At 37.9% G+C, this 11990-nt stretch overlaps 1 protein-coding gene across 1 annotated transcript; it reads right to left on the reverse strand.

Annotated features, from left to right (window-relative positions):
* Positions 1 to 1719: 1719 nt before the first annotated feature.
* Positions 1720 to 8490, reverse strand: LOC103710113 (probable serine/threonine-protein kinase PIX7). Its single transcript, XM_039115969.1, has 7 exons — positions 7971 to 8490; positions 5931 to 6250; positions 5720 to 5855; positions 4361 to 4494; positions 4159 to 4282; positions 2397 to 2747; positions 1720 to 2294 (listed from the first exon to the last, which is right to left on the reverse strand). Exons 1-7 carry the CDS (start codon positions 8092 to 8094, stop codon positions 2278 to 2280), a joined length of 1206 nt encoding a protein of 401 aa, XP_038971897.1. The 5' UTR covers positions 8095 to 8490; the 3' UTR covers positions 1720 to 2277.
* Positions 8491 to 11990: the final 3500 nt, after the last annotated feature.

Below are 11990 nucleotides of genomic sequence, written 5' to 3' on the forward strand. Positions count from 1 at the left end.
GCTAAGACATCTTAGTAGAAAACATTTTTTCGCCATTTTCCATTTCATGACTCCATTCTTATGGTGCTTTAAAGTTATTAGTTCTCTCATTATGAGATTTCTTCGAGGGGCTCTTGAGATGCTTTTGCAGATTGCAAAACTTGTTCATTCTCTCTTCACATGATGGGTCTTCAGCATCATAATTCTTGTAAGTTGATAATATTAAGAAGTTATAATGAATTTTCTAAAATTTCATATTTTTTAAGCAACATTATCACTTTTTGATTGAGAAAAACTATGGCCTCCTTAATCTTTCCGGCCTCCTTTTGTTGTATTTTCTCTCATAATTTTTGCTATAACAATGATTGACATGTGATTACATTAGTTGTGCTTTGTCTACTGCACATGTGCACTCCTGTTACCCCAACAGACCTTTATTTTAAGTTTCTTTCAGCTAATTACAAGCCTCTTTAAAGATCCCACCAACATCTTTGTTTATTATCATACCCATGTCACTTTCTCATGCATTGTGCACGCACATCGCATTAGAGACAACCATCAACTGCTTTGTACTCTATCCATGGACCGTGAAGACTTATGCGAGCACGTGTTTAGTCTCGCATCGACTATTTACTGGATAGATTTTGAATACTTATATAGTACCAAGAAATTCAAATAATATTTTTTGGCAAGCCATTTTGGGTGAGGTCACTCATGACCTATATGTAATAGGAGACACTACAATACAAATATACGTGAGTTGACCATGAGTTGATCATGATGCTTATGATTGGATTTGAATGGATTTGGATCCTTAGCGACGAGGACGCCAGAGCTTAAACGGAGAGAGTATGTAAAAATACGAGCATGTGTTTAGTCCTATATTAATTATTCGCTAAGTAAATCTTTGATACTTATACACGAACAAGAAACTCAAATAATATCGTCTGGTTGTAATGTCATTTCTTGCTTATCATGTCCTGTCCTTCTTCTCGAGTTTAAAGCTCATGATGATATTAATATGGCTGGTTATCCTGTTGATCAGTGCTCTAATTTTGGCTTGGCTTCACCATCTTTGGTGAAGTCTTTTATGTATTTCGAGAAAGTGAAAGTATCATTGGCTAAAATTTCCATCATATTGGTTATTATACTCCCATATACTTACACCTAGTCCGCCAAGCAGCCCTCTTGATTTCAAGAAGACCGATAGCACTGAGAGCTTTTAAGTATCTGTTGTCTGTGGTCTTTGATTGACGGTAAATGAAGAAACATTTTGGTGATTATAATATGGAGGTTCACATTTGATATATCACATTTTTGCCTGTGTAATCTCGTCGTGTGATACAGTGTGACACGCTGTACCTGAGAACAAATAAGAAGTCTCATGTGCTCATCCTTCACTGGATTGTGACTGCTTGCACCTACATTGCATGTTCTCTTTAATTTACGCTTTTAATGGAGAAACTGACATAAAGAGCTTCCTACTTAATGATCGATGATATAACAAGGTATCGGATACCCTTCATTTTCTCATTTATAGTTGGAACCTAGTCATATAAGTATCTAATTTTTTGATAAATTCCTGAATAATTCACAAATTCAAACTTTCCTTTTTATCGTTTTTTCTTGAATACAATTTAGCTAGGCTGAATTACTCAGACTCAGCCATCATTTGGTGCAGACTCAGCCTTTGAAAGCAAAAGAAGTAGAACAATTAAATTTTAATAGTTCTCTGAGCAATAAAGAAACAAAATATATTGCAAACTGAAATAGTTATCAGGATATATGTTTTATGACATTTTGTTCTCGTGATTTCTTGAAATCCACCAACCAAAATCAGTGGTTGGAACCTCATCAGAAATCAACTTTCTAAGCGGATGAGCTTTCCATAAATTTCACCTAATCAAACACAAGACCACAACCCCAAGGCATCCAAGTAAACAACAGACGTAGAAATATGATAACTTATACAAGCTTGAAAAAACACAGAATTGGCCACTTCTTGGCTCTCTAGAACAACAAGTTGTTTGTGGATACCCATACTTCTTCCCCCTCCAATATGTGCAACTTGAGGGTTACCATATGTCATGTTCTTTGATCATACGCACAACATGGCTAATTCAATAAAACAAGCTTTAGAAAGCATTCGTAGTACCGTGTAAGGGGCGATAAGTTAGTCTTCTAGTAACTGAGGTGCAGCTCGTCTTAATGCTCAGTTCTCATCCACTTTATTAGGTTGAAAATCTAGCAATCAGGAAACCTTGAAACTGCAATCCGGAAAGCATACTGAAACCATCATCAGCGGTGCACCTTACCTACATTAAATGCCAAAAAAATTAGTCCTCTGAAGTATTAGTCATTTTGATTTATGCACATAAAAACCAGACATTTATTGTGCCAGTCCTAGGTTTACTGACCTCGCTGAGATGAACGAGAGCGAAAAGACAAGGAAGCCAGGTCATTTAGATCTTGCAGCGGTATGAGATACTTCACAACCTCATCCATTGAAGGGCGTATTTTGGAATCCCTGCTGAGGCAGTGGTAGGCTATCTGAGCAACCTTCTGCACTCCTTTAATTGAATAGTTAAGCTCCAGGCGAGGATCTACTAGTTGGTGAAGCCTTCGCCTGTCCCCTAAATGTGGTCTAGCCCATGCCACAAGATTTTGTTCCCCATTCGGTCGCTTTTTGTCCATAGATCTTCGACCAGTTAGAATCTCAAGTAACACAACACCGAAACTGTAGACGTCACTCTTAGATGTCAAGTGCCCTGAGTAGCATTTTGATATGGTGTTTTTTTCCCAATCAATCTTTTTGTACCAATTGAAAAAATAAAGGAAGAACACCAACAATGAGCAATATATATTACATGAAAGGAACATATCCAAGATGACCATGAATGAGTATTGTTTGGTGCTCAAAACTTTCAGGATGGGAGAATCCGACAGTCATATTCAATATCAATTATATATGTTATAAAGACTGGAGGTTGATCTGTCTCATAAATTATCTCTTGGGTGTTCCAGCAGCTAACAATCAATTATTAGGAGATACTGAAACACGGATAGTTCTGTGTATGCAGGGTTATAAAGAATGAGGTAAGGCATCACAGCTATGTGAATTCATGTCTACTAAAAACGGATAACCATGACTAACATGCATTATCATTTAAGTTTCATGTGAGCCCTTGAATGATTTTTGATCGAATATAAGCAGGTTGACATATTATTTGCTGTCACTCCTCTAGGGTGGACAGGCCTATTCCTCAGTGTGTTCCTTCCCTTCTCCTACATCAGAGTGCTAAAATGAGCAATTGGTCTGAGAGGTCACTAAAAAACACAGATCTGCAAGCAGTAGTCAGAAGAGCAGATGATCGGAACAGACTTGTCATAAGTAGCCCTCATAAAGTCATTTACAGTGAAAGTGCATGATTTGTGTTTTTGCCGATCTTCATTACCTGTCAAAAGGGACTGCTAAACTGCCTGTTCCCTACTGTAACACATAAGCTTACCACTTTTTCACATAATCTAAGGTAGAATACATTCATGTACTTCATATGTCTCAAGAGATTACCACTTTTTCACATAATCTAAGGTAGAATACATTCATGTACTTCATATGTCACAAGAGATTACCACTTTTTCACATAATTTTAAGGTAGAATACATTCATGTACTTCATATCTTAGTGGAAAGTTTGGCTAAGGGTGGAAAGAAACTGTACCCAAAAAGAGTTCGCCATCTTAGATGTGTTAAGTCTGTTCTTTTGCATTGCAAAATCTAGTATACTTCTTCCCTCACAGTCATCTTTCCACTCTCTTGATAGATCCATCAACTCAGATTCAAAATCCCTTAATGGGGCTGAATTTTGCATTATATTTATAAAACTTCATCACTAGTAAATCAACAATCAGATCCAGCACAGAAACTAGCAGCCAGTCTACTTGTATTATCCTTTCTAGACATTATTACAGAATGCCCCTTCAAGCAGTCAAGGCAAACATGAATTTTGTGAAGATAATCTAAAACTAAACTACTCGAGTGGGTATTCGGTTCGCAGCCTCTGACCTAAATGTTTCAAACAATAATGCCAATTATGATAAAAGATTTACAAAAATCTCTATGACTCCGCATCTACGTTCTGTATCACTTCACTGAAGACATTGAGTTTTCAATGCATACCTGTCATCACATACTCTGGTGCGGCATAACCATATGTACCAACAACTCTAGTAGAAACGTGAGTCTTATCTCCTTGAGGCCCAGCTTTTGCCAGTCCAAAATCTGAAAGCTTTGCATTGTACTCCTACAAGGAAAAGTCAATCTTTATATGCAGAAGCTTTTTGGTACTTGAAAATGCAGAAGTTACAAATGAAGCAAGTACCGAATCTAGAAGAATGTTAGATGTCTTAAAGTCCCTATAGATAACTGGTTCGGTGCCTCCATGGAGGAAGGCCAGTCCTTTAGCAGCACCAAGTGCAATCTTTATCCTGCTGGACCAGGGTAGGGGAAGAGCCCCTTCAACAGCCATAGCATAAGTAAGAAAAACTGATATTTTGTATTCTACAAAAAAAAAAAACACTGACATATTGCTTTACATAGAAAAAGTATGACCATGGACAAAGTTCAAAATAAAAAAAGAAAATTAATTTGAACCCTTCTGTTCAATGTTAGGTTTTACATATTGAAATGTGCCAGTCCTTATTGGGTGTTACCGTACACTACCACTAGGGAACTGGTACATTACAGCGGAACATGGTACCATACCACGTGTCATCATGGTATGAGTGCACTGCCAACATAGCACCTACCACGTGTCATCATGGTGGTGTACCACAGGTACTAGTATGGGGTCCGGTACCAAGATGTACAACCCTGGTTAAATTAAACATACTAAAACACCTGCAGATCCAACATTGAACAACACTAAGAACCATAACAAGTATGCTGCTAAACTATATCCAAGAAACAAAAATGAAACTTAATTTCAGAAACATGGGAAGAAAATATTCTTCCACCAAAACCATCGAAGTCATGTAAATTCACCAACTGCAAGAGTTTGTCATTCGACAAATACAATGTTAAAGTTGAGAAAAGTTTGGAGTTTTGAATTTTTAAGAGGGAAATATATTGGAAACTTTTGTTACCAAAGCTTATAAAAAATAGTAGTTAAACTAGAAAAGTCTTAGCATAACAAAGACCTGGTCCACAAGAGAAGAAGATATTTGAGCTTAAGAATTTTGTAGTAGCTTAAGTACAAATAAAAGATAGCCAATGCAGAAAAGAGGATGAAAGCAGGTTCAGAATTTCCTTGCCAAGTTGAAACCACACTTAGAAGACACATCTACGAATACCAGCCCATTAAGAGCCTCATGAAATACACACTAAGAGGCCCATCAAATACATTACCATGTACTTCAGATTATCAGTAAGTACTTGTGTTCCGTTTCCATCCATGTATTCATCAGCTCAAAGGGGTTTTTCCACATTGGCAGCTTATTCTACTTAAGATCCAGAAAAATTAAATTACAATCTTTGAGACAGAAGGAAATTAAGACTAACATAACATGGACACTAGTTACAGCAAGAAATTAAAAAGGATCTGCAGTGACAACTGACGTATTGCTTGATAGGAACAATCAGAGGACTATAAAATCTTGCCCAAATAGTTGAAAAGGATCAATGGTGATAAATCATTATAATATCAAATGAAAAGCAACTTTGGGTATCATTATATACTCACTTCGGAAAAGATGGTTTTCAAGACTTCCTCTAGCCATAAATTCATAGACAAGCAGCCTTTGGTCATCTTCATTGCAGTATCCTATGAGCTTAACAAGATTAGGGTGATGCAATTGCCCAAGGAAATCAACTTCAGCCTGCAGCCGGGCAACATATTGTTAGTCAGCCATCTACTATAAAGTCAAAAATATTTTGACAGTCAAGACACTTACCAGCCATTCCCTATGGCCTTGAAGAGCATCAGGCTTCAGACCCTTGACTGCAACAGTAATACCAGTACCTGGTTTTGCAGGAGCTGTGCCATTCTCCTCTATCCATCCCTTGAAAACATAGCCAAACCCACCTTCGCCAAGAATACTATCAGGTCTGAAGTTACCAGTAGCAGACTTCAGCTCCTGAAAAGTAAACTGAAGTAACTGACAAGATGCTTTGTCTTCAGAAGTTGGATTTGCAGCAGTTTCCACAGAAAAATTAGATTCATGACGAGCAGCAAGTTCACGATTGCTAGCATTTAGATATCTTGTCTCCGTTGCTGCATTTAAAAGAAACAAATGTGTTAAATCTTAGGTCAGAACACCACAATTTAAATTATATGTCCTAACATCATTTATCTCAGTTAGCCATGTTCCAAGAGATACAGAATGAAATCAGATGTGCAAGTTCAACAACCTGGTAAATGCTACTAATGGTCTAACAAACCATGAAATCACAGTTCCCAGCATATAATGGCTTTCAGTTATATACTACAAAATCGAACCTTAGAATTTTGGTCGGGAAGGATACCAGTTTGACATATATGAAGTAATTCATGGTTTCCAATGAATTAGGGCCTTAACAATGGTAAATGAGCATGTTACAATATGCTTCAGGTATCTATTAGTTGCATGAATTTTCACACAGTTTCAACTAAATTTAGGTAAAGGTAACTAAAGAATGACAGGCAGGAAGACAACTCTGTGAAACAACAATGCACTAATGTGGTTATACAAGTTATAATTATTTAAACATTATTTACCCATCATCCCATATGACTGAAAATATAATTTTTCGTCTAGAACTTTGATATTAAATTTCGTGAAGCAGCCAAGATGGATGCACTTGAAGAAAATATGGATCTGTGGTGCTGATATTTGCTCTCTGCCACATGTTAAATATGCTTATATGATGACAAATGAACCTAGGACTTGATAGTTGCCAAACGCTATGATAAAATTATAAAGAATCAGAAAAATCCTCAATCCACAGAACAATTCCATGTCTTGAGAAATTGTAATGCTAGCAAACTTGGAACTAATTTTATAACACTGCATATTTTCACTCATTTATTGATCAAAATGATAGGCAGTAGCTAGATCAAAAGTGCGAATTAGGGGGCATCTTATGAGGGGCGAGGAGAATGCTTGGAATTTGACATACAAGTTTATAAGGTGTACTGGATATTGGTTGTTACAAAGCGAGTATCTCCTAGTCCGTAGGCTTATTTCTCACCTCTCTTATCCACTTGGTGGAATTAGGTGCCAATTTGCCCAACAATTTTGGAGGTCCCTGTTCTGGAGAAGCTAAAGGTGTTCATGTGGCTGGTAATTAATAATAAGCATCGCATGGAGAACAACCGAAAAAGGTGATACTCATGCATTTTGGGTTCCCTTTCCTATTGTCATCGGCTAGAATTGGTGCCTCATTTATTTACCCGCCAACCATTTGCAAAGAGCCTTAGTTCAAAGATATTCTAAGGCCCGGAGTACAGCCAGAGGAATGTATCCATGCCCCGTCTATTTCATGCTATCCAATTTCTAGGATCCATTGCTTCCACTTAAAGATGTTTTAAAGGTCAGGTGATGGCTGGAGTGATGAAATCGCTCTGGGCCGATTGGAAGACCAAAAAAAGTTCCATCTCAGATCAGAAACTGGTTAAAGATACTTCCCTCCCTAGAGCTTCTTTCAGGTTGATCTAATTCGGACCTTGTTTTACTTCTCTTCTAGTACTCTGTATCCTTTTTTCGACTGAAGGACTTCTCTTATCTTTTTTCACTTGTTCTTTAACGAAACAGAAAAAAAAAACCCAACTTTTACCAGATCTAAAGAGAACTCCGATTGCCGGAAGAAAACTACGCTCTTTCTTGCCGCGAATATTGGTAGCAAAATATTGATCGGATGAGCAAGAACAGGCACGAATTCTATACTATCAGATAGAGAGAGACTAAAGAAACCAAAAAGAAGGGATTTTTGGGAGTGGAAAAGAGCAAACGGACCTGCATCATAGACCAGACTGGCCTTCGGGAGGGCATTGGGAGAGTCTTTGGCGGCCTTAGAAGACCTGCAAGCCCCTCTAATCCCACGAGCAACCGCCGCCCAGCACCCGCTACTCTTCTCCATCCCTCCTCCCTTCCTCCTCCTTCTCGTCCAACGCTACTTGTGATCAAGGCCATAGAAAGAGGAGGAGGAAAGCTTCAATCCGAGGCCTTCCATGGCGAAAAGCACAAGTGGGAGCATGAGACTGAGAAAAAAAAAAAACTTTTCGAAACAAGAAGAAGAACAAAGCAAGAGAGAGAGAGAGAGAGAGAGAGGTGGGTATGTGGGGAATGGGGATGTCTTCGTCGTCGTCGTCACCATCATCATCGCAGTAAGTATATGCGAAAAAGAGGCTTTCCTTTTACCCTCCCTTCTCTTTTCTTCTTTTTCCCTTTTTCTTATTGGATGGAGTTTGGCCAACCATCGACCGTTCGACGCTTGCTTTCCATCCCAATGGGAGGGCGGATTTCTCATCTCATCACACAGTCTCCACTCTCCAACCTTTTAACAGCCCATTTGCTGCTGCTTCTGCTCTCGTTCTTTTCCTCCTTTTCAGTCATACAGTGATGATGGGAAATTAAAGTAGAGGAGATTCTTGGGATTTCCATTTAGAAGCACCAGGCCCTTGGTTTCTTTGTGTTACTTATGCGCCCTCTCTCTCTCTCACACACACACATATAATTTATATGCACTAATCATGATTTAGTTAATCATGATTGTTAAGCAGAGGGATGAGGAGTGCTCATGATGTGGGAGTGTTGATGGAGAAATTTCCGCAGGAGAAGCTGGATCCAATGTTCAGTCTTATCAATGAGTGCTAGAAGTAAAAGAGCATCATGTTCGCATCCCATTAGCCATGGCATAATCCTTCAATCTTTCCTCAACTATTTAAATCAATATTCTCAAAAGTATATTGAAAACATCTAAAAATCTACTAATACAGTATAAATAAATAGATGAGAACTTTGTTTTTTATTAGAAAAGTCAAAAGGGAAGTGAGTTAACTAAAGAGGCAGCCTATCCTCTCCAAGATCACCGCTAGAGCAGGCTACAACAACATCCAATTATGTCAAACTATCCATAGATCCAAAGAGAGCATAAGTCAAGAATAAAAGCATGACATATTTCAGATGCAGGTTTTCCGGTGATTACGTTATCCGGCATCTATGAGAGAACTAGCTTCAAAAAGAAAAATAACATGCAAAATTATATTCACTTATGAATTATTCTTCTGGATACATGTAGTGTGAGGACTTGTGCTGGCGTGTGTTTAGTCCTATATCGGTTATTCACTGGATAAATTTTGGGTACTTATACAAGATCAAAAAATCTAAATAATATTTTTCGGCTAGTTTTTTTGGATGAGGTCGTATATATATAATGATTGATGCATGTGTTGCTTTCATGCCTCGGGCCTTTGATATCATCTCATCGGCAGAAATAAAGTCCCATGTGACACGGATCATTGGGACCATTGATATTTTTCATGCCTGTCGGAAACAAGAATCATGCAACAAGGAACCTTCTTCACGGAACCAATATTCAAATAGCTGGTGCTCTATGCTTTATTCAGTTGCACATTGGTGTTTCCCACTAAGAGTTGCCCCGCAACTTTCGGACCAAGGATAGGTAGGGTGACTAGGTATTTGGCTCAAATGTTCATGTAAAAAACATTCGCTAGTGCCTAAAAACAGGCTACATCTCTCTCAGGATATTGCCCACCAAGATATCCGTTCATTGTATGGTCAAAGTTTCAAGAGCTCAACATTAAGTGATGTGACAACTAATTTTTTTCCTTTGTTTTTTCAAAGAAAAAATCATTTTACATGAGAAGATATGTTATTTACTAATACTTTCAAACTACCAGAAGTAGGGATGCAAATGAGCCGAGCAGCTTGCAAGTTGCTTGACCTCGTTGCGGCTGGACTATTTTCGAAATTTAGGTAAGCTCGAGTAGCTCGAACATTTTTTTGAGTCGAGCTCAAGTAGCAAAAGACTCAGCTTGAGGGCTCGCCACGCTAGTCGAATATATATATATATTCATTCTTAATAATATTATATTTTTATTTATAATATATTATAAATATAATGTTTTATTTTATTTTTATTTAAATATATTTTTTAATTATGATTAAGGCTCGAATGTGAGCTAGAACTTGAACTCGAACTCGAACTCGAGTGCAGCTCAGTTGATATTTGAGTTGGGTCGAGTTTATATAGAGTATTACCATTTTTTTTTTTTTGGCTGGGTCGAGTTCAAGTGTGAATATTAAAGTTCGATCGAGCTAAGTTTCAAATCAGAATATTTTGAATCGAGTAGGGCTTGAACTTTTAACTATTCGAGCTGGCATAGCTCTATTGCACCCTTACATTAACCAAACAGAAAAGCGCAACAAAAAGAAATGTTTACTAAATCATGTTGCCTTAGGTGATCAAATATTTTGCAGCAATCACCACTAGTCAGGCAAAAAATTTCACTCAGCATATCGTATTTTCAAAAACATAATAACTTAAGGAAGGAAAATTTGTGCATATATTCGGGCACCTACGAAAAAATTGTCAACAGGTGCGTACACATACCCACTAAAGCATTCCTCGAGAACTATTAACAGTCTAATGTACTGGTGAAGCAGAACGAGAGAGGCATTGCCCAAAGGCGACCTTCCATGCTAGGCCCATTTGAGCAGAGAGAACCTCTCTCAACTGCAGCAGGAGATCTCAAGATTAATAGATTTCAGCCTGACTTTAGAAGACATTACTGTCATAAGTTCCCAGGGTGGTGGGGTTCTGCAGAGCCTGTCTGAGATACATTGCTAGCAACTAATTTAATTCGTGTGTCCTCAATTGCTCCTCATAATGTGATACTGTGAAGGTATGTGCGGGTGCATCTTTAGTCCCACGTTGATTATTTGTCGGGAAGATCATGAGTACTTATATAGAACTAAGGATCCAAAAAATACCTTCCGGCTAGCTTTTCTGAGTGAGATCCTAAGTTGTGACAAATTGTTTCAGAGCAGAACCGGCTAATAATCCATATGGACTAGAGGACACTACAACGTAGGCTCATTAAAGCTAACCACAGGCCGATCACGGTGCCGCTTGTGATTAGATTTGAATAGATTTAAACTCTTAGTCCGACAAGAACATCAGAGAGTATGTGAGGATCCGCGTCGGCATGTGTTTAGCCCCATATTAGTTATTCAGCTTATTTTTCTAACTATGTACGGAGATAGAAGGATAAATATATTTTCTTAGTAAAACCTTTACATATGTTGGATGAAAAGATGCAGTTCATGATGAAACTCCTTTTGCTTTGCATACATGAGATACCACTTGAAAGCCATATATATGCTGCTTCAACACCAATACAAGCCTTGATGGATTTCTCCAATAATTCTAGCTGTACCCATCAAAAGCCATCTGATGGTAGGTTTCTCTGCAGAAAGGGAATCCCTGGCTGCTGCATCTCCGTCAGAATCAACCAAAATACAAGGCAAACTTTTGCAGGTGAAGAATACTTTATATGCTTGTTCCACAATGCAAGTAAAATCGAGCCCAGAAAGAAAATCTGCTTTAGAAGCTAGTTTGAGTCCTAGGACTAGAGGCAAGTCCAGACAAGAAGTTATAGAACTCAACTGGTGCCGATGAAGGAACATTGCTTTCGTTTGTAGTTGTTGAACATATGGGAGAAGTTTGTAAAAGATGGTGGTCAGGTGAAAATGGCAGTCCACTAAGAAAAGAACCTATACCACCCATGAAATGTCTAGAGAAAACCAAACAGATGATCTTAAATAATTTAGAAATAACAATTAAAATGTTCATAAGGAAAACAAACTTGGCAAATATGAATTTATTCCCAGCTCCTTCTGATTTCATACTTTCCAGACCTGAAATCATTGTACAGTGATGTCATGGAAAGCATAAAATTAACCAAAAAGAAAAAGAAGACTAACAATAATGTAAACTTCAGAAGAATAGTA

Source organism: Phoenix dactylifera, unplaced genomic scaffold, assembly GCF_009389715.1.
Source record: "Phoenix dactylifera cultivar Barhee BC4 unplaced genomic scaffold, palm_55x_up_171113_PBpolish2nd_filt_p 000046F, whole genome shotgun sequence".
NCBI classification, from domain to species: Eukaryota; Viridiplantae; Streptophyta; class Magnoliopsida; order Arecales; family Arecaceae; genus Phoenix; species Phoenix dactylifera.

Excerpts from the sequence above, each read along its gene's own strand:
- LOC103710113 (XM_039115969.1), bottom strand. The coding sequence starts at position 8,094 with ATGGAGAAGAGTAGCGGGTGCTGGGCGGCGGTTGCTCGTGGGATTAGA. Across the intron at positions 6,251-7,970 it reads CAGTCTGGTCTATGATGCAG|CAACGGAGACAAGATATCTA; the intron begins GTCCGTTTGCTC and ends TTTTAAATGCAG. Across the intron at positions 5,856-5,930 it reads AAGGCCATAGGGAATGGCTG|GCTGAAGTTGATTTCCTTGG; the intron begins GTAAGTGTCTTG and ends GCCCGGCTGCAG.